General features: G+C 36.0%; 1 protein-coding gene across 2 annotated transcripts; it reads left to right on the forward strand.

Annotated features, from left to right (window-relative positions):
• The first annotated feature begins 8601 nt into the window (after positions 1–8601).
• On the forward strand, positions 8602–22207 carry FLRT3 (fibronectin leucine rich transmembrane protein 3). 2 transcript variants are annotated; one of them, XM_035005818.1, is made up of 3 exons: positions 8602–9086; positions 17194–17394; positions 18957–22207. In XM_035005818.1, exon 3 carries the CDS (start codon positions 19000–19002, stop codon positions 20947–20949), a length of 1950 nt encoding a protein of 649 aa, XP_034861709.1. In that variant the 5' UTR covers positions 8602–9086; positions 17194–17394; positions 18957–18999; the 3' UTR covers positions 20950–22207. The 2 variants fall into 2 exon arrangements, with proteins under 2 accessions (XP_034861709.1, XP_034861708.1); XM_035005817.1 differs by having other exon boundaries at positions 8790–9086; positions 17194–17949.
• The last annotated feature ends 203 nt before the right edge of the window (positions 22208–22410 follow it).

Below are 22410 nucleotides of genomic sequence, written 5' to 3' on the forward strand. Positions count from 1 at the left end.
GTAATCAATTTAGGCATTAACATGTGTTTAATTTTAACCAATGAGATAGGAGAAAAAGCCAAATGGGGTAAGTTCCCAGGAGAAGTTTCCCTGCCCTTCAAAAGAAACATAGAGAGAGAGGGCTCAAATAAATAATATCTGAAATAAAAGAGAGTAAGTTACCACTGACACCAAAGAAATAAAAAGGATCATAAGAGACTACTATAAACAATTAAGTGTCAACAAATCGGTCAACCTGGAAGAAATGGATAAATTCCTGGAAACAATCTTTGAAGACAGGCTCTTGAAAGAGAAAATTTGAATAGACCAATTACTAGCAAGGATATTGAATCAGTAATTAAAAACTTCTCCAGAACAGGAGTCAAAAACCAGACAGCTTCACTGGTGAATTCTACCAAACATTCAAGAAAGATTTAATACCTATTCTTCTCAAACTCTTCTAAAAAAACAAAGAGAGGAAACAAGCCCAAACTAATTTTTAAAAGCTAGCATTATCTTATTACCAAAACCAGACAAGGTTTGGTATTATTGGTACCAATTAAAATATATATATAATTGGTTCCAATTAAAAAAAAATACAGGCCAATATCGCTGTCTCTGAAAGCTGCCCCACATTCCTAATGGATATATTGCTGATTTGACTGTGACGTGTGGCCTCACACACATATCCCTCTTTAATGGTCATGGCTTAGTTGGGCCATTCTAGCCTTCTCGGTAAGTGTCAGCTTTCAACCTCCTAAAGCAGATGATTTCCTTGCCATGTAGAGAAGACCCTTCCTCAGTCAAGGGAGTACAATCCTGGATGCAGAATAATGACTTGGGAGTCTCATGGACTCTCCTGTAAACTTAGAACTGGAGCTTTGGGAAAACCTCAACTTAGCTGGAAATAAAACCAATCTAAATGAAACAAAGAGGATGCTAGTGAGTTGGATCAAGTGCATTAAAAATTGCAACCCCTCTGAGCCTGAATAGCATCTGCTTCTCTTAGAACCAGAGAGACCACCTTAATACTATCTTCAGCATGCCCAAACAAGCTTCTGGACTGGCACCTGCTATGCAATTAGTAGATACTAGCCATTATTCGATGGAGATGATAATATTGGTTAGTCAAGAAGAAAGGATATAAATATGAAAGTTCCTTATCAACTTTTAATTTTTTTTAATTTTTTTTTAAAGATTTTATTTATTTATTTGACAGAGAGAGACACAGCGAGAGAGAGAACACAAGCAGGGGGAGGGGAAAGAGAGAAGCAGGCTTCCCACGGAGCAGGGAGCCTGATGTGGGGCTCGATCCCAGGACCCTGGGATCATGACCTGAGCCGAAGGCAGACGCTTAACGACTGAGCCACCCAGGCACCCCTTAATGTGTGGTCAAGAAAACAGGATATGGATAGGATATAAAAATTCCTTATAATTACTTAACACTTAAAATAATTTATTCCTACATTTCTAATATTTCCACTTTCTATCAGGAAGCTATTTCTACTTTCTGTTAGAAAACTATGCTGGAAGCACATAAGATGCAAGATGTTTTCTTTAACCACTTCCAAATATAAGATAGATTTGTTTACAAGGAACAAATAATAACAATGCCAACAACAAGGATAATGATGATGCTAACTTCACTTACAATGTAAAAGATATGGGTAAAATTTTTAATTTTTATGGCGCTTAAAATTGTACATAAAGTAAAAGTCAAATGTTTTAAAAAGAGGTAAATCCTACTTTCAAAAAAAGTTTGGCTACTGAAAAACCAATGTTAACCTAGCATTTTGGGTATAAAACCTGTCATTTACATTTTACTTGTCTTTTCCTCTTCTTTAGTCAGCCAACAAGCTTTGCTCTTTGTCAGTAAGATATGATCTGATAAGCTTATTTCTGGCTTGCCCTGGGGAAGAAGGGGAGGACAGAATTACATGGGGGGCACTTGAGAGTGACAAGTCTGTTCCCTGAGCTACTGAGGAAAACAAAGAGGGGCTGCTTGGGAAGGGAGTCAAACAGCCCTATATCGTCTCTGTGTAAACACAGCAATTAAACAACCACCAAAAAGCTTCTCAGCTTTCTCCCAAACAAAAATGATTGAGTTTAAATGTAATGCTTTTTAAAATACTTAATTCTACCTTTGTTTTTAAAAACAACTTATTAAGAATAAAAACTCACTAAAGTATAAATCATTTTTGGCAATATTTGTAGACTTCTAATAAGACTTGTCTAGATTTTAATTTTTAAACACATACGAACCTAGTAAACCATCTGCAAATTTGTAGCACTAATATATTTTAAATGTCAAACAAAAAGAATAAAAACTTAACTAATGAAAGAATTATAAAATGCTTTTAAATTCCCCCAATTTAAGGTTAATCACTTATAGTCTGAAGGAAGTGAAGCACAGAAAACTATAGACATAGTTTCATCTTTATTTATCATGAATCATGCTCTGAAAGTTTAAACAGATTTATATTTTATAGAAAATTTCCAAATGGTAAGCGTGACTTAGTTCTAACATACTTTTATTTGGAATAGATGACACTGTAAAACATTCACTTAGTCCAAACCTAATGAATTGAGAATACTTGATCCTCTAAAAATCTAGCAAATAATTGATTCATACCAGTTCCCAAGTGAAAAGAAATACTAATCGCAGTAAATCTGTTTCTCCTAGATGGTGCCAATGAGGTGCATGCAGTTTCCATAGTCATTTATAAAACAGATATAAAACAGTCTTTGATTCTACTTTAACCACGTTCTTTCAACATTAAACATGTTTATGTACCTAAGTAATCTGGACTGTAGGGAAACAGCAATTCTTAAAAAAGATAATCTCAAACAGTGCTGGTTTCCAGAAATAAGAAAAATCTGACAACAATTTCAGGAAATCTTCCTTTCAGAAGGTCTATTTGTGTACCTAAAATTAGCACCAATACTTCAGAAACAGTGAAATAATAAGATGGTTTGCAAGTGACGACAGCTTTGGTCAAGACTAATAGCAAGAGTGAGCTGTTAAAGAGAATCACACAGCTCCAGGCAATGCACTTGTATGATATTTTGTAAATACCCATTTCAATAATTAGACATACACTCATCTGCTCTTATTAACTGTTAGCCATTCATCCAAAGCTATGTTCTATACTAATAATTTCCAAGGATAAAGAATTTGTTCTTTGGTTGTAATTAAGTCTCAGAACCAGCCTTAGATACTGTTATCTGAAGGTCTGAGCATCCAGGACAGTAGGCAGAAGCATTTCTCCAATTGTTTCATTCCCAAAGATAAACTGTTAAAACACACAGCTCAATTGAACATTAATGGATTGTGCCTTTTGAATGGATCCTGGCCCCACTCATCACCATGAAGATAAAAAGCAACTATCCAGAGGTTTTAGCTCTGTCTTGGTAAGTGCTTTCTCAGATTTAGTAATGAACTCTTATAATGCACCACTTTATTGAAGTCCATAATAGTTAAATGAGGGTCCCCTATCTTCATCCTCATAAATGAGAGAACTAGGGTTCAAAGAACTGAAGTTCTTTTCCCAGGGCCACACATAAAGTATCAGAGGGAGAATTCAGTCACTCTGCTTAGTCCAAGTCTCTGTTTTTTCCCAAGGTCCATTTAAAAAAAAAAAAAAAAAAATCTCTTTTTTGCATTTTAAAACAAAGAGAGAAAGATGACAGGACCCTGGGAGTAGGAAGGGGTCAAGGGCACAGCCTATGTGAGCGGGAGTTGCACAGTGCACCATTTACACACAGGCCATACAGGAAAGCACTGAAGATGGAAGAAAGCAGGGAGCCGCAGGCTTTCAGTTTTGCCAGCTGCCTCCCCCCATCACTTTTGTCTAAGTGCTAACCTGTTCTGAACCCCAGTTCCTCTTTTCTTTCCTGAGAGGCCGAAGAGGTGTTTTTTTCTCAGGTGGTGGTTAGTGTTGTTGCTGTTTTAAATCCCCTTTTTCCCCGTCCCTGAAGTATAACAGTCCAACTCAGAGTAGAGGGAAAGAAGGGTGTTCCAGAGGGTGGGCAGACAAGCAGTCAGGCAGGGAAATAACCACTCTGATTTTGCTTTGATTTTTATTTCAAGTCCTGTAATGACAGATCTCACTCCAGTGCAGTATGTTTGGGAAATATACTTAAAAGGGATATATGATTGTTTTTAGGTACATCTTAAGTGTTGACTAATAAAAGGCAAATAGCAGAAGAACAATTTAATATAGCATTTTAAAACCTTTTAGTATTCTAAGGCATCTGTGACCTGCTAAAATCTAATTATTTCTCCAATACCCTTTGGAATTGTTCAGAAAGATGTGGTACAGTTTCTAACTGGTGCATTAAGCATCTGGCCTGACTTCACAGAATTACAGATAGCTGAATGTGCACTCTCTCTCTATTTTATTAACATCCCAGAGGCTCATGTTAAGATGTAGTACTGATATGCCCTGACATGCATCACTACCTGTTGACAGAAAAAAACTGGGCTAGACTTGAGAGGGTCTACAAATAGAAAATCTTTTAAAGATGTTTTGGCAATTTAAACAGAAACTCTGGCTTAAAGAAAAAAAAAGAAATAAAGAAAGGGAAAGAAAAGAAAAAGAGCAGCTTCAAGTTTATAAATTTATAAAACATGCCCAAGTTTCAGCATGCCAAGTCCTCTGAAAATGCTAATCTCCAGCATCCACCCCTTCCTTCTCAAACTAACAGTGCCCAATCTTCCTCTGAGCCATGCCTCCATTTTCAGCCATGTGTTTGAGGAGGGTGGACCCTATCTACAGCTATTACAGGGGGCTTACGCTCACTGACATATCCCCCCTCCCCCACCTTCCTGTAACAGGTTCAGGAATGAGACAAACTGAATCACAGGGTTATATGCAGGAGCTTCTGGAGGTGACCTCTCTTCCCTTGAACACCGTAACATGGGAATGTGGTATGCGGAACTGTTACTGCCTAAGGGAAAAGCCTGGAGCTGCCAAAGGTCCATTGCATATAGCCTAAAGAGGCTGCCAACACTGAAAAAGGCAGAACACTATGAGCCAGAGAGAACCTGTAATTTTTTTGAAACATTTTAAGTCACTGTACCAAGCTTTACCTGAAGCCAGACCATACATTTGAACTTCTCAGTTATATGAACCAGTGGATTCCAATTGTTGATTAGACAGTACGGCTTGGACTTTCAATTACTTGCAACTAAAAAATTCTCAACTATGATAGCCCAAGGCATTTAATATACCAAAAACCTGAGCTGGGTTTTTTTGCTTGTTTGTTTTTCACTCAAATTTGAAGACTTAATTCTCATGAAAAATGTTGAGTGGAAGAAAAATAATCAAGAATGTTTCTAAGACTTAAAAGAAGTTTAATACATTCTAAGGTTAAATCACAAATACCATAGTTGGAGGTGGTTTGGTGAATCATCTACTCCTGCTAACTTCTTTTTTTTTTTTTTAAAGATTTTATTTTATTTATTTGAGAGAGAGAGAGAATGAGAGACAGAGAGCACGAGAGGGAAGAGGGCAGAGGGGGAAGCAGACCCCCCGCTGAGCAGGGAGCCTGATGCGGGACTCGATCCTGGGACTCCAGGATCATGACCTGAGCCAAAGGCAGTAGCTTAACCAACTGAGCCACCCAGGCACCCCACTAACTTCTTTTTATAGGGATGTTCAATGAATTTGTATACAGTGCATGAATGAATGAGCAAATGAATTAATGAATGAATGAGTGAATGAGGTACCTTAAGTCTTGACAGGTTAAAATTCCTGGATTAAACTGTTCCATGGAATAATTATGTATTGCAGTCACTTTCAGCTGGGAGCTGTTCATACTATAAAAGGTTGGATTTGTTGTTATTGTTGCTTTCACTTGGGTACACAAGTAAATGGCAGAGCCTGGGAAACCTGATTCCAAATCCAATCTCCCCTGTTCTCCACTGGGGAACATCTCATATCCTCTCACAAAAATAGAAAAACATAAAGTTCTTTGATATGACGGTGTGGATATGCTACTGGAGTTCATTTTCAGGCCAGCTGTTTACAATCTTTAGAGATTTTTTCATATATAGCGTTAGATTCACAGACTTGCCCACAAAACAGAAGGAAACACAAAACAACAAACACCTTTTCAACCTAAAACATCTACTAGAACTCAACTAAATTCTAAATCCTGGGAACCATGAGGCTATGAAAAACAGGACAACAGAAAAAAAAAAAAATCAACAAGAAAATCTCCTACTTGCCCACCTCCTTCCCCATGTCCTGGCTACAGAACCACTCCAAAGGGAAATTTAGACAAGCGTGAAAAAGTGGTCATTGGCTGTCTCCTATCTGCCCACCTCCCTTTGCGCACTCTTCTATTTCTTGATGTCCCTTTTTTTTCCAGGTGCTCAGATGCCCTCATCTTAATAATATCAGCTACCATTCACTGAGTTCTTACTATGAGTCAGACACTGAGCTACTAAACTCAGGAAGATTTAATGATTTGTCTACAGTCATGTGGCAAAGCCAAGATGGAACCCCGGTGTGGCCCTTCAACATTAGACTGCACTGGTTCCTCCTCTCTGGGTCCTCTCTGCAGCAAGAATCAGCCCCTCCTTTCCTATCACAGCCTAAAGGGCATCAGGCTGAAAATTGCCTGTCTTCCTTCCCCTCCAACCAGGACAGCCATCCCTTTATTACAGCTAATCTCCTTTAGGTAACAAAGAAGGAAAGCAGTCTGTAGTAACTCTTAATCTTTCTAGAGGCGGTACATATTACTTTAAGTTCACCTCCAACTGGCAGAATTTTAGGCAACTGATAAAAGCAGGAAATTAAAAAACAAAAAACAAACAAAAAACACATGGAAGCAGCAAAAGAGTATATATTTTTGGACAGAGTAGGATGATGGAGACTATCTTAAGAGTTTGCCTTCAAAGTCAGTGCCTCCAGGACAGATGATATTTTTCACAACCTCTTGCCTCCTTCTACATTTTAATCTACAGCTTAAAAAAAAAAAGGAACAGTACATAATTGGCATTCAATAAATTCCTGCTCCCTTTATTTGCCATGTGATGAAACCAAAGGCCAGAACACATAAGATGAAGTCATAAAACAAATGGCAGCCTAAGGAATGGAAACCTCAGAACTCCTAACTCCCAGGCTAGTACGCCGTCTTTTAGCTACCTTTAACCAAAAACTGTCCATTCATCTTTCTTTTCAGTTTAAGGTCAGCCTGAATGGAGACACACTGATTAAATATGGATATAAGCCCACAGTAATTTGGCCAAGCAAAAAGTCCTTTTTTAAATATAACCAACCCCCATCTGAAAAGAGCCTCTAGAAAGAATTATTTCATAAAATAATTTAATTCATGTATTTGTTTTGAAGTAACAGAAAAAAAATTCACCCTTTAGTGAGAGATGATATTATTCCCACCTCCCTTTCCTCCAAAAAGTCAGCAGCTGAACCTCAGTCTAAGTTGTGCTATCTAACATTTTTAAGAAATTGGCTTTTCAACAGATATTAGAATTCTAAAATTCCTGGATTTAATGGGTCTGCCCTCAGTGGCCAGCAAAAGTGCAATCACAGAACAATAGGGGTCAATATACCTCTTATCAAGGGTTCACCTTCTACTTTGATATCATCCATTCTTGCAGGGGACCTCAGAAGGTCAAACTGCTATCAAAGAAGCACATAAATAGATAAACTAAATGAAGCTAATGAAGAGACCATAATCAAATACTCCTGGGAAAGACAATTAGCTGGCCTCCTTCAGAAACACACATTCACAGAAACTTTTTTAAAAGCCAAAGGACAATGTTGTGAACTTCTAAAACTAAAACAAATAGTATTAGTTTAAGGAAATTGCTCTCCAGGTAAATATAAAATCATAATTCTCCCCAGCAACATTAAAAAGTGAAATGAACTTACTGGAAAACTATGGGCCCAAAGCAATTATTGACCAAATAGCAGAAACCAGTGTATGAAAATCATAATTGAATATTAAAGTCTACCATTCTGCTAATTAGATACAGACATTTATGTCTGTCTTACAATTACCCAGTGTTTATTCATGTACCAAAATTAAAATAAAATTATTTTAATAAAAGCAAAACCACCCACGAAAGGTTTTTCCTTAAGATGTTTATATCTTAATCCATATTTAGAGCAGCAAAAATATACCAGAAAGGAAAAGAATCTATTTAATTTTTCTACAACTTTTCATATTTAGGGAGGGCTCCCTAAATAGGAGAACATTTAATATCTACCAAGTTCAAAAGAGATGGACAAATAATGGAAGTCTGTGAAAAATACTTTCATTTCCTGAAACATACATAGAATAAGTTACTCATTACCTCTAGGAAAAAGAACTGGTTACTTCAAGGATCTTTACCTTTTGTCATTCTCGTTCCCCTTCCCTTAAATACCTCAGTTTTATGTGAACCTGCCTTCCACTCATTTGTCGAATAATTACTCACAATTGGAGTTACTAGCCTTCAAAATTACAATGCTACTGGAACTAGTCAATAACGAAAATAATAGGATTTTTGGTTAACTTCTTTTTAATACATATAGCTTAAAAATAAAAAGAACCTGTGTTTTTCTACTGTACTCTTATAAATATCCTTCTAACATGCTCTTTTTTTTTTTAATATAAGCTTGCTACCACTACCTTGTTGTATTAAACTTTAGAAAATGTTGAAATTCCAAAAGGCTGCCTACAAACCAAATGGCATCCCAGCTTTGGCAGGGTGAGCGCCTCATTTTGGCTTCTCTCACTCCCTCTAGCGTTTGCAAAGCTCATCTGTCTGATCATCCAGTTACCTCACTGAACAAGAGCTCGGCTAAGTCCTGCCCATCTATGACATCACCCCCTTCTTCAACCACTGCGAGGTGAAGCTTTAACTTCAGACTTGGAGGTGGGCTGTGTGCAGTAAACTGGAATGCTCTCCCTCACTCACTCCTCAGTGTAGGAGTGATCTGAAGCAGGACAAGCTCTAACTGCAGCTGCTGTTGGCTTTGTGTGGACTGGACGCGGAGCTTGGGAGAGGGGGAGGGTTATTACTCCAATTCGCAGTCAGTGGAATTACAGCTATTGCAGCAGTATATATGGGATTGCTTTTTCTCGTCTTCCTGGTAAGTGTTTCCCATGTTTTTCCTTAAGATTGTCCCAGAAAGTTTGCTTGGTTTTACTCTGTAGACAGAAATGACTTGGTACTATGAGGCATCCAAATATGAACGCTTGTTCTGTCACCAGTAAGAACAGTATATGTGTGTGCGAGCCAGCGAGGAAAATTTTGACGATATAGCCACATGCAAGAAGTTTCTTAAAACCTTCTTTCATTAAAAAGTAATAATTAATGACTATTTTCTGCCTCGTATATTTGCAAGTTGAAAAGAGCCTTATAGAAAACCTTAAGTTGCAAAGTTAAATGTTAAATACTGAAGAATACAAGGCAGATTTTTTCACAGAGAGGAAAGCGAAAGGTCTTGCTAACTTGGTGTGTACTGTATGTGTGGTATGATCACCAATTGCTGTTTTTACAACTGTGAAAGAAAATCAATAATCCCTCAGCCCGTGAGTACGCAGTACATGAAAAGCATACATCTTGCTCACAGCTAGCCGAGCTACTCCTGGAGACTTCTGTGCCTCCGTAAGGATTAACAGCTACACCTAGATTTTAAAGCTTGCACTGCTATCCTGCCAGAGCTGCCTCAAGCATTTCAGGCTTGCAAATCTCAACTAGTGAATTCAACTCAGAGGAGGGAGAGACTTCTTCCTAACCATACCCCCACCCCCTCCAGGAGAACGCCAAAATCCACTGCTTGGGCAAATGTAGTATGTGACTAGCATAGTAATTGGCAAAGCCTACTCGGAAAAACTAACAAAGCTCAGTGTGGAAGCTATGCCTGATGTATGCAGTGAGCTCGGGGTGGCAGGGGAAAAAAAAAATGAGTAGAGCCCTCATCAAGTGGGATGTGCAGAGTATCCATTCACTTGCAACTTACAATAAGAAAATTTTATATTGAAAGAAATGATTTTGTACAGCAGAGCTTCCAAAAAGTAGTTAAATGTATCTTCTCAAAAAAAAAAAAAAATGTTTTTTTCTTCAGTGAATTTGGTCTGAAACAAAATGGTTGCATAGAGGTAAAAAGTGCAACAGGCCTATATTTTTCAATATCTGGGGGCAGATATTTGCCTATCTATCTATCAAAATTAAAAAGGAAAAAAAGCCTTGATATTTGCCACTTATAGAACCAAATTCTTGAATGCCTTTAACAAATAGCTATTTTAAATTTTCTTAAATCTATCTGCTCTAAAATGCACATATATGTTATTTTATTAGCAGCAAACAACATGAATAAAGCCACTAAAAAAGTCCATCAGCTGTAGCAATGCCTTTCATTTATCCCGAGCTGCATATGAATATCCTGACTAGCATAAAACATAAAGAATGAATTTGTCTCTTTTGAGATAGAACCATTTATGCCTGCCCCAAAGTGACAGATGATTGATACTCATCTCTTTTGAAATGAGTAAAGAATCTATCTTTGAAAAGTACCACAAAATAATATTACCATTACTACCAATATTAATAACAATATACCAGGTTTCAATCTCTAAGAAGATTAAATCACAGATATGCTATTTAGTTTGCAAATATGTGTGTGTACATAACATATACACACCTGGTTACACGAACACATGTTTATTAGCCTGAAATAAAAAAGAGTTACAAAAACATGACTGTATGTATTTAAGTAGGAAAGTCATATCCAATTTTTTTAATAGAGCACTGCCAAAACACATCAAATCCAGGAATCAGCAAAAATATTATAGAATGAATAAAAATAATGAATTCATTAATATTGTTCTTGTACAATACTAACCATCAGCTATTAATTGGGCTTTTCATTTCTCTGCCCCCCCTTTTAAATCAATGATGATTAGGTTCAAAATGCCCAACTAAACACTTCCTAAACATTAACATTTATGAAATACATAATTGGGCAGCAAATAAAGTTTTTACAAAAAAGAAGAAAAACAGTAAGAAAATTTGTCATTACTGAATGTGGCAGCAAAATAGAAGGTATGTTTCTTTTGCTTTCAATTGTTAATTAAAGTGCCTCCAATTCTATCAAAACTTTTTCAGAGCTAAACGAAGCAGTGTGAAATAAATTTGGTTGAAATCTTGTGGCTGTCAGACTTTGTTAGCAAGCTATTAATTATCTTTACCCCAGTTTCTTCTCTAGACTATATTGCCCAATCAAATAGAAACTCCAATTATGTTCAGCATCTCCTGCCTAGGGACACCAGACCCTAATGAACACTCAGTGTCTCCAGATGAAAAATACAATTATCAGCTTTAAACATGCAAGTGCACTGCGGAGAGATTTGTCTGTGCTTTTCTTGGCCACACACCCTAAGGCTTCCTCCTCTTTCTGGATTATTTTGAACAATTTTAAACCCTACAAAAATCAGTAGCAGAGAACTTGCCTTATGTTATTATTATATGAATGTTTCTTCTTTCTGCTTTTTATTTTTGATATGCCAATGTTATACCAACACTAAATTAAATCTCGTCATTTAAAGAAAAATTTCAGTGTATCTTAACTTTTCTCCCCTTTATTAAGGTGGGTGGGCTGATAACAAAGAATGTGATTAATGGCAAGATTCAGACTTAACTTAAAATTTCTGAGTTAAACCTCCTTAAATATTTTTGTTCAGTTTACTTAACATTATAAATAATTGTTGAAAGTCCAATGAAGACCACCATAAATGAACTCAATGAGGGAAATAAGATTCAGTAATTTTTCAAAGGCTGTAATTTCTTCCCTCCTTTTCCCTTCATTCCCCTTTCACTCCCACCCCCCACCTTTTGCCCTAGAGGCCTTCACTGTTCTTCTCAACGGGAGGCTTTGTTGTAATTAAACCAGAGAAAAACTGGCCGGCAGCAGCCAACATCTGACTTGCGGCTTCTGAAAGCAGTGTTCTGGTAGAGTGTACCACCCCCCAGTGGGCAAAAACTCTACAGTAAATCTCTCCCCAATATTAATTCTCAAAACTACATTTTTCTCTTCAGAGCATAAAAAGGGCTGTTTCTCGACTTCTTCTAACATTCCACCATTTCAAAACTTATCATAAGTCAACAAACCAATTTCCAAGGAGATGGTTTGTAAATGTCTTCTGAAAAAAGCCTTTTTCCTTTTAAGAGCCAAAATAGGAATATACATTTCAGAAAGCATTTTCCAGTTTCAGACTGCAAATCAACATCACTAAATTTGGTAAAACATCACACTAAAAGAGTTTTGAAAGCCATGTTTCTGTTGCATAGAAAAGCAGGTTTTAGGATTTTGTCGTGACTACTGACAAGAACTGCAGAGAAAACAGATTTTAAGTCACAAAGGAATGAAATACGATTTCAGCAGCAGCTAAAGTTCATTTGTTTTGCATATGCATTATCTTTTTCCTAGACCCAAAATTAAGTGTCAGGAATGTATAAAAAGCTCTCTCCAGGTATTAGTCTCCTTAAATGAGAGGAGAGAGAAATTGCTCTCACTTGAGACAATGACAGCTTTTGTTCTTTATTCTTTCACTTTTCCTGTGCACAAGTTACCGTGGCAACTTTGAAAAGAAAACCCACAGACCACATTTGGTTAAATACCATTTTTAAAATGTGCCACTGGACTGCGGATTGACCAGTTTATGTGTTGTTGATTTTCTTCCTCTTCATTTGCTTTACATAATAATACCCTACTCTGAAATGAAAAAACAAAGTGTTTTATGATTTGGGATGTTCTCACCAACCAGCACAGTGCTTGGCACACAGGAGACCCAAATAATTGTTGTATTCGTGTACGGAAACTTGAATATTAGAAATTTAAAGCACATCAACCAAACTGTACTCACAACACCAAAAAAGGAACTTCAAAGTTTGCAATGGGAAAATGTCGGTGGTTTTAAAAAATATAGTTTTAACTGCAGTTGCTCAAAGGTCAACGCAAACTTAAAGCTTGTTCCCTGCTCCAAGCCCTCTACTGCTCACCTTTACCACCCTCTCAACTAATGTCTCATTCATTCATACAAGTCTTGGTTCTCTAATTCATTTAGTCTGGCTTTACATACCACAAAAGCAAGAAGCATTCACGACGATGAAAGATAACATCCTAGTTTGCCTTTTTGTTTTAAGGAAGCTCCATTTAACTTTAAAAGCCAGTATAAATGAAGCGGAATTGGATTCATTTATCATAAACCTGTTGGGAGAAAAGAACCAGTAACATAAAAGAGGAAAGTAAAAATCCCTTGCTTTGGAACTTTTATCCCCTATTTTGCATAAATAAAACACAACCTTCTTCAGGCTAGAAAATAGTCGGGATAAAACCAAGTATGAAAAGGCACACTTGCTTCTCTGCTGCTCAGCAAACGCTTCAGACTTCATGACTCTCAAGAGGGGAGTTAGAGGTCCTTCTGCTTGCCTGGCATTAAACAAAAGAATTGGAACTTTCCTGAAATCTGATGATCGTGGAAAATTTAACTACCAGACAGGCTGCTTAGAAAGCATTTTGCTGTCACTATCAACTAACCTGATGTACTTCAGTTTTTCAGTTTAACCATATATGTAACTTATTTTAAATATCATTTGTCATTAAAAGACTTAGCATTCACAGGTTGACCATTTTCTTGTGCTTTCTAGCAACAATTTAAGCCTTCATAAATAAATTACCTTCTAAAACTGTAGATTGTGATTATATAAATCCCAATTTAACTAGAAATATTCACAGACTTGGATAAATCTAATTAAGCATGTGTTTTCTTCAATCTCAGGGTTTTATTCAAAATAATAATGCAATTAACTTGGATTAAAAGTTCTACTTTTATATTTAATATTTTTAAAAAGGTCCCATCATTAAGGTATCATTATGTGAAGCAAATCATTAATAAGACTCTACGAAAATCTCAAAACTCTGTACTCGATTTAAGGTTTCTTTTTTAAATAAGCAATGATTTCAAATCAAAATCAATTTAAATCAAAGGCAGCAAATAAAGGATTTAGGAAGTCAGTGCATATTATCAACATATAATCTTAATTTAAGTGATGAAAATATGAGAATACCTTCTCATTTCAAACACCCCTACCTCTAAAATATTGTAGTAACAGAAATCATATAAACATGTAGATTGCCTCAAATCTTTGATTGTCTGTAAATGCCAGTTTTCAATTCGATAAAACTTCTTAAGATATCTCAAAATGATAGCATCCTTATCTATTTAAAACTTTCTTAGGTGTATCATAGAACTAAATTGGAGGCTTTTCACAGACTTGATGATTGCATTATAAATGCATATTTTTTTACCTCCACAATTTTTGTTTCTAAAAAGAAACTGACGAGAAAGATCCCTATTAAAAATGTGATTTATCAGTGAGGTGATTATGTTGTTCCTTTTGCCATAGTTTTAAATGCTATCTACTGAGTAATGATTCCATCAAAAAATAATTTTAAAACATTTCTTTAAGTAACCAGGGTCCATTTATGTTTTTCCCCAAGTTACCCTATTAATAATATTTTTCTAAAAGATCGATTCTTTTTCGCTCAGAAGTAATGGCCTCTTTTCAAGCCTATGCAGACATAAAGGCTTCTGACGTCCATGTTATGGAAACCTGGCCACAGTGTACATACCAATAGGGCTCATTTTTCTTTTTATCATTCACAATCAACTAGCAAGTCTCTGTGCGCATGAATATGTAGAGCCAGCTCAGAAAAGGGGAAGTGTAAGAATGAGGGGCAGGATCACGTATGTTAGATAGATTATTATATCCTTTAATATGCAAAACAAAACTGTCTAGCACTATAGTTTCAAATATAAAAGGGAAGGAAAAGATACAAAACGTAAGATATAAAACAAAAACATCAACTGTTTTGAGCTTAAATAAAGGGAGTAGTGAGGGAATCTTCATTTCTCAAAGAGTATCCTCTCCAAAGAAACCTGCTTGATACTTTTGCCTTTTGTTTTAATGTAATTTGGGGAAAAGAGAATGACATTTTCCAAGAATTTAATGAGATTTAAGGTTTTCTGTTAATCCCACATTATTACCACTATTGTATTAATGGCAATGTGAGTTTGCATATCAAACAGAGCAAAAGAGGCAGTTTTACAGATATAAAACAAGAAAAATAAATACCAATTTAGGTTTTTTCTCTCTCTCTCTCTCTCTCTCTCTCTGGGTTAAAAACTTAAAAATCAATACATATTCTTAGAGCTTTATTTCATAAAATATTTATAGTTCAGATACATGCTCTATCTCTAGTTATTATGATCATCATCTTGGACATACTCTAGGCTGACCTGACTTGGGGAAGAGTCAACAGTTTTTAAATCCTCATTCATCAGATTCATCTCCTTAAGTTTAAAGTGTGCTTTGGAGTATGACAAATGCCTGACTATTGGTAACATTTTAGGCAGGTTCTCACCAGTGATTTTTATCACAGCTTTTAATTAGTTTCTAATGCAGTTTAACAACAGTAATTGTTTCCTCAGCTTAAATTAACCACATTATTTTAAATGTTGAATAATTTTCAAGCTTAGAAAATATTTACAGCAGATACTTTTTAAAATAACTCTGTCATTATAATTTCAACAGCTTGGTTTTTCATTTTCACATTCCACGAAAGCAACAGTTTTCAAGAAAATACACTATTGAAATTCAACAATAATGAGCAAAGCCCTAAATGTATCACAGTAAAACCTCACTTTAAACAATAAATCATTTAAACTTTCCTCTGTGGGCACTTTGCAATATCCACTAAAGACTACTTTATCCATCTGCTAACTGCTATTTTTGTTTCAAGTTGCTTAAATAATAAATTAAATGGATCTGTAATTTTTTTTTTAAGTTTCCTTTTGTTAATGCATTCTATGAGAGTGTTGGTATTTGGTGGCAAACTAAAAGACACTGAATTTTCAAATAGAACCAGAAACACAAATTTTGGCCTTATTTAACATTCACTTCAGTAGTATTTGAATTCTGGAACAGATGCTATCCTTGTTGGAGGCTAGGTAATTACAGGGGGAGAAGTAAATTGCTTCTACTGTAGTCCTTAATTTCAGGGTCAAATATTTCCGTGATACCCTTAATGCTCCCTACATGTACAGAAAGCCCCTGAGTGGGTAACCCTGCATAACAGATACTGATGCTACCCACTTGCCCACCTCTACCCTCAAAAAATCTTTATGCATATTAGATAATGGTCGAAACAGTCATCATTAAAATCACTGGGGTATTTTTGGGTTTTATTTGGTGAAGCCGTAAGTCTTCTTTCAGAAATGAAAAATATACTTACTGGAAATTGGTGTGTTCATGTTTGAACCTAGAGAGAAATGCCTTGTCAGGTTTTGATATGCTTTCCAAATGGTCATTGTAAGGAGATAGATTGACATAGTGTCCTTTCTATTTCAAACACAGATTTTTCAAGTTCAGTTTGCCAAAAGAAAATTAAAATTGTATTCTCCTGAAAAATTAATAATTACTTGAACATCTATGCTACCTTTTGGCCAAGAACACCTGAGTAACTAGAGTTTCAAGATCATCAACTAGTCCTCAGAAATACTTCTAAGGAGGAAGGTGATGACGTTCACATTCTACAATTGGGAAAATCAAGACCTACAGGAAGATTTAAACAGGGCATTGAGCAAATCAAAAGAAAGAATTCCAAAGCAAACTCTTTTCAAGTCTTTACATTGTAGACTGTATGACTTTGTAAAACCATGTCAGAAATCTCTTAAAAGTTACCATGGCATTTCTGTCAAAAATCCTTGTTGCATATTTACTCACCTCTTTGGCATATACTTGTTTTCTTCTTTTCAAACATTTTATAATTTTATATCTAAGATTTAAAAGTGAACTTTTAAAGATTGGCCTGACCTGAATTCAAAAGCCATGGAAGGCACTTACTTACTGGTTCTTGAATGAAGCTCTGCTCTTGTGTTTAATTTAAAGTGACATTAACAGTCAGTTAACAGTAGAAATTATCTGTTTGGTGACAATCTCAGCTTTAGCTCCTACTTTATTTATATAGTAAAATTGGGAGGTAACAAACAAAGAGGTCATCTTACCCCTTTTCACCAACTATTATGATGAAAGATGTGTTGCTTAAAGAAAAACTGAAGTTAAATTTCTAAGAAATCTCTCTATCATGTTAAAGTTCATTATTAATAGTTCATTAAAACCCTTTGCTTTCACAGGAGATGCTCAGACCCAGTATATTTTGAGGAAGAGAAATGTAAAGGAAATCTAGTATGCTTCCTTTTTTTTTTCCTACGAAGAATATTTGAATTAAGTTTTACCTCTTAAAAAAGAATACCTATTCTTCTATAACGTGACTGCACCAGATATTCTGAGAAAGCAGCAAGAAGCAAAAGCTGGAAATAGCTATTTCACAGCAGGTAATCATACCTCAGGATATAGCTACTGTACAAAGTTTATACTTGGATAATCCTGGATAGGAATAAAGGTGGGGGGTAACTGACTGAAAAACCTATTACTATACAGGCCTTAGCATCATGAATGGCTTTCTTCATGAGGATCTGAAGTTACTATCTCTGACCACATTGCACAGAAGAGCCAATAAGAATTTCAAAGAGAGCAATTTCTACTAAGGGAATTAAGCTACACAAAAGGAACCTTCACACAGAAACTCTATCAGAAAAAAAAAAAAAGTGCATAGGAAGCCATGTGTTCTACATAGTAACAGGAAGCTGAATTGTTTCTGGTCCCTACTTTAATGAGCTTGCCCACCATGCTGAACTGCAGCTGGAATGTTCATTGACAACAGCGAGCCTGATCTGGAGGTGTGTGCGGCATAGGATTACTTGAATAAACAGTGAAGAACATTTCCAAGGACTGAACAAGAGTTTATAAGTCCCAGCCCCTCACCAGGAAAATAATATATGCGCATTGGATTTTCACTCACGCAAAATTTATTCACATCATTCAATAAGGTAGGAAAAATATTAAAGTGTGTTATTTTCATGCCTGAAATTACAAAGGCTAATTAATACATAAAAGTGCACAAGAGATCATATTACACAATAGATCAGTAAAAATCTATCACTTTCCAGCCATGGGGAAAGTTGAACCATATTCTAGATTAGAACCTGAAGAAAGATAAATGCATTGTGAAACATATTATAAGATAGAACATAATGAAAAGTCTGCATAAAGCCATTAAGTCATATAGTATGAAACATATAAAAAAAAGTGGGAACAAAAGAAAGGAATAGTTTAATATGAAATGGAATTTTCCACTTAGGTTAGCTGGATGTATTAACTATGTGTTCTTTACTTCCTTAAAATTAGATGAAAAAGATTCCTTCTGATTTCCTTGTTAGAAATACCTATGTAATGATATTTAATATTAATAATCAAAGAAAAATACTAACATCAATAATGAAAACAAATGAATGGCTTTACTAGGATTCAGGATCTTAAGAGGTATTTAACTTACTATTCCTGAATACTAAGAAGATAGATTTTCTTTTACTACACATTTCTACACCTGTACAGCCTACCTAAGAAACAGACAATAGATTTTAATTTAAAAAAAGTAACATTATCTTTAAATACAACAAATCATATTACTATGTGTCAATTCATTATGAATATTAAGAAAAAATTAGAAAATTGATTAGCTTGGTCAGTGACTGGCTATAGAATTGATATCAAGTATTACAAAAATGCTCAATAAAACTTTTATTATATTTAACATTTCAAAATCAAATGGATTTGGGATATGATACTCCTTAATTTAATACTACAAGCATTTAAGGTAAAGAGATTATATGATCATGTTCATTGTTAGCTAGCAATAAAACCTACACATGCAAAAAAAAAATTAATACATTAAAAGTGATTATACACATTTTAGTTTCCACATCTATTTTGAATACTATTTCAAGTATTCTCACCTAATTGTTTTCTACCTTTCTTTTCACTCACTGCATTTTAGGGCTCTGACGCTACCGTGTACAAAGACCTCAACACTGCTGACCATGATCAGCCCAGCCTGGAGCATCTTCCTCATCGGGACTAAAATTGGGCTGTTCCTTCAGGTGGCACCTCTATCAGTTATGGCTAAGTCCTGCCCATCCGTGTGCCGCTGTGATGCAGGTTTCATTTACTGTAATGATCGCTTTCTGACATCCATTCCGACAGGAATACCAGAGGATGCTACAACTCTCTACCTTCAGAACAACCAAATAAATAATGCTGGAATTCCTTCAGATTTGAAAAACTTGCTAAAAGTAGAAAGAATATATCTATATCGCAACAGTTTAGATGAATTTCCTACCAACCTACCAAAGTATGTAAAAGAGTTACATTTGCAAGAAAATAACATAAGGACTATCACTTATGATTCACTTTCCAAAATTCCCTATCTGGAAGAATTACATTTAGATGATAACTCGGTGTCTGCTGTTAGCATTGAAGAGGGGGCATTCCGAGACAGCAACTATCTCCGACTGCTTTTCCTGTCCCGTAATCACCTTAGCACAATTCCCTGGGGTTTGCCCAGGACTATAGAAGAACTACGCTTGGATGATAATCGCATATCCACTATTTCATCACCATCTCTTCAAGGTCTCACTAGCCTCAAACGCCTGGTTTTGGATGGAAACCTGTTGAACAACCATGGTTTAGGTGATAAAGTTTTCTTCAACCTAGTCAACTTAACAGAACTGTCCCTGGTACGGAATTCCCTGACTGCTGCACCAGTAAACCTTCCAGGCACAAACCTGAGGAAGCTTTATCTTCAAGATAACTACATCAACCGGGTGCCCCCAAATGCTTTTTCTTATCTAAGGCAGCTGTATCGACTTGATATGTCCAATAACAACCTAAGTAATTTACCTCAGGGTATCTTTGATGATTTAGACAATATAACCCAACTGATTCTTCGCAACAATCCCTGGTATTGTGGGTGCAAGATGAAATGGGTACGTGACTGGTTGCAATCACTACCTATGAAGGTCAATGTGCGTGGGCTTATGTGCCAAGCCCCAGAAAAAGTTCGGGGGATGGCTATTAAGGACCTTAATGCAGAACTGTTTGATTGTAAGGACAGTGCAGTTGTAAGCACCATTCAGATAACCACTGCAATACCCAACACGGTATATCCTGCTCAAGGACAGTGGCCAGCTCCAGTGACCAAACAACCAGACATTAAGAACCCCAGGCTCACTAAAGATCAGCGAACCACAGGGAGCCCAACAAGAAAAACAATTATAATTACTGTGAAATCCGTCACCTCTGACACAATTCATATCTCTTGGAAACTTGTCCTACCTATGACTGCTTTAAGACTCAGCTGGCTCAAACTGGGTCATAGCCCAGCATCTGGATCTATAACAGAAACTATCGTAACAGGGGAACGCAATGAATACTTAGTCACAGCCCTGGAGCCTGATTCGCCCTATCGAGTCTGCATGGTTCCCATGGAAACCAGTAACCTCTACCTATTTGACGACACCCGTGTTTGTATTGAGACTGAAACTGCACCCCTTCGAATGTACAACCCTACAACCACCCTTAATCGAGAGCAAGAGAAAGAACCTTACAAAAACCCCAATTTACCATTGGCTGCCATCATTGGTGGGGCTGTGGCCCTGGTGACCATCGCCCTTCTTGCTTTAGTGTGCTGGTATGTTCATAGAAATGGATCACTCTTCTCAAGGAACTGTGCGTACAGCAAAGGGAGGAGAAGAAAGGATGACTACGCGGAAGCTGGCACTAAGAAGGACAACTCCATCCTGGAAATCAGGGAGACTTCTTTTCAGATGTTACCAATAAGCAGTGAACCAATCTCAAAGGAGGAATTTGTAATACACACCATATTTCCTCCTAATGGAATGAATCTGTACAAAAACAATCACAGTGAAAGCAGTAGTAACCGAAGCTACAGAGACAGTGGTATTCCAGACTCAGATCACTCACACTCATGATGCTGGAGGCCTTGTAGCAGACTGTGTTTTGGTTTTTTTAAACCTAAGGGAGGTGATGGTAGGAACCCTGTTCTACTGCAAAACACTGGAAACAAAAGACTGAAAAAAGCAATGTACTGTACATTTGCCATATAATTTATATTTAAGAACTTTTTATTAAAAGTTTCAAATTTCAGGTTACTGCTGCGATTGATGTAGTGGAGATGCCTGAACACAATTCTATATTTTAGTATTTTTTAGTAATTTGTACTGTATTTTCCTTGCAAATATTGAAGTTATAAACCATTTACTTTGTGTTCTACTGAGTAAGATGACTTGTTGACTGTGAAAGTGAATTTCCTTGCTGTGTTGAACAATCAGGACTGAGTTCACATGAGATCCTTGTAGTATAAGCACAGGCCATTTTTCACTTTGGTATTAATAAAATGTAAAAAAAAAAAAACTGGCTGAATGAGAAAAATTAAAGTTCAAAAAATAGTTATGAAATAATGTTCCAGTTATTCAATTTGTATTATCCCAGTGGTATTCAATAAATTAAAATATGTGAAGTAATGGGCAATATCAAACTTGCTGCATATCTCCATTTTCACTCTGAGCAAATTAGATATCCTTAAGAAAGTAAGCATTATCTTCTGAACTGAATACATTAGCTGGCATAAAGGAGTGTGAAGTCTGTTGTTAAAACCACTGTTAACAAAGCTTTGAGAATAAAGGACTTCACAAAATCAATAATGTGAGCACGCTTCTAAGTTAGGGGGGAAATTTGTACTTAGGAAAACATGAAAACTTAGACTCCACAGTATAATGAACACAGACACCAGAATTGCATTTTGGTTTTGCCTATACCATCCTGATTTTTGAAAAGTGAATTCTAAAGACATAATTGTTAATGTTTATAATGTTTTTTATCATAAATGATGTCAAAAAAGAAACACATACGTATTTAAAAAGGTAGTATAACCATAAGCAATTCCCCTCAACAATGCAGAGAAAGTAGTACTTTAAATAAGGAAGAATTTAAAAGAAAAAATAAATACTAGAAATCAAATTTAGATCTGGTTTACGTGAAATGTTTTAACACTGTACATAAAAGTTCAATTTACTTTCACAATGATCAAGAATACTGCCCATTACTGTCACAGTTTTCCACATACTACATAATGAACTTGTAATGTAACATTTCTTTCTAGCTTCCTACTGAATTGTGAGCTATTACTTGTTTAAAAACCACATCGTTTTTCTGTTGCCATGATTTTTTTTTCCAACAAAAAACCAAAGTGCATTGTACGCCCTTTGGCCAGTCTTGTATGTGCCTTGATCCAACGCTACATGTATTCAGCTTTTAAAACTCGACAAATTTTTCATACTTCCTTAAATATGAAAAATTATGGTCTTATTGCTGAATAAAACAAGAAAAAAGTACAAAATAATCGTGCTTGCTTTTTCGGGATTATGTTACTA

The sequence above is a fragment of the Mirounga leonina genome, unplaced genomic scaffold (genome assembly GCF_011800145.1).
Source record: "Mirounga leonina isolate KUSES-001 unplaced genomic scaffold, KU_Mleo_1.0 Mir_150, whole genome shotgun sequence".
NCBI classification, from domain to species: Eukaryota; Metazoa; Chordata; class Mammalia; order Carnivora; family Phocidae; genus Mirounga; species Mirounga leonina.

Excerpts from the sequence above, each read along its gene's own strand:
- FLRT3 (XM_035005818.1), top strand. The coding sequence starts at position 19,000 with ATGATCAGCCCAGCCTGGAGCATCTTCCTCATCGGGACTAAAATTGGG.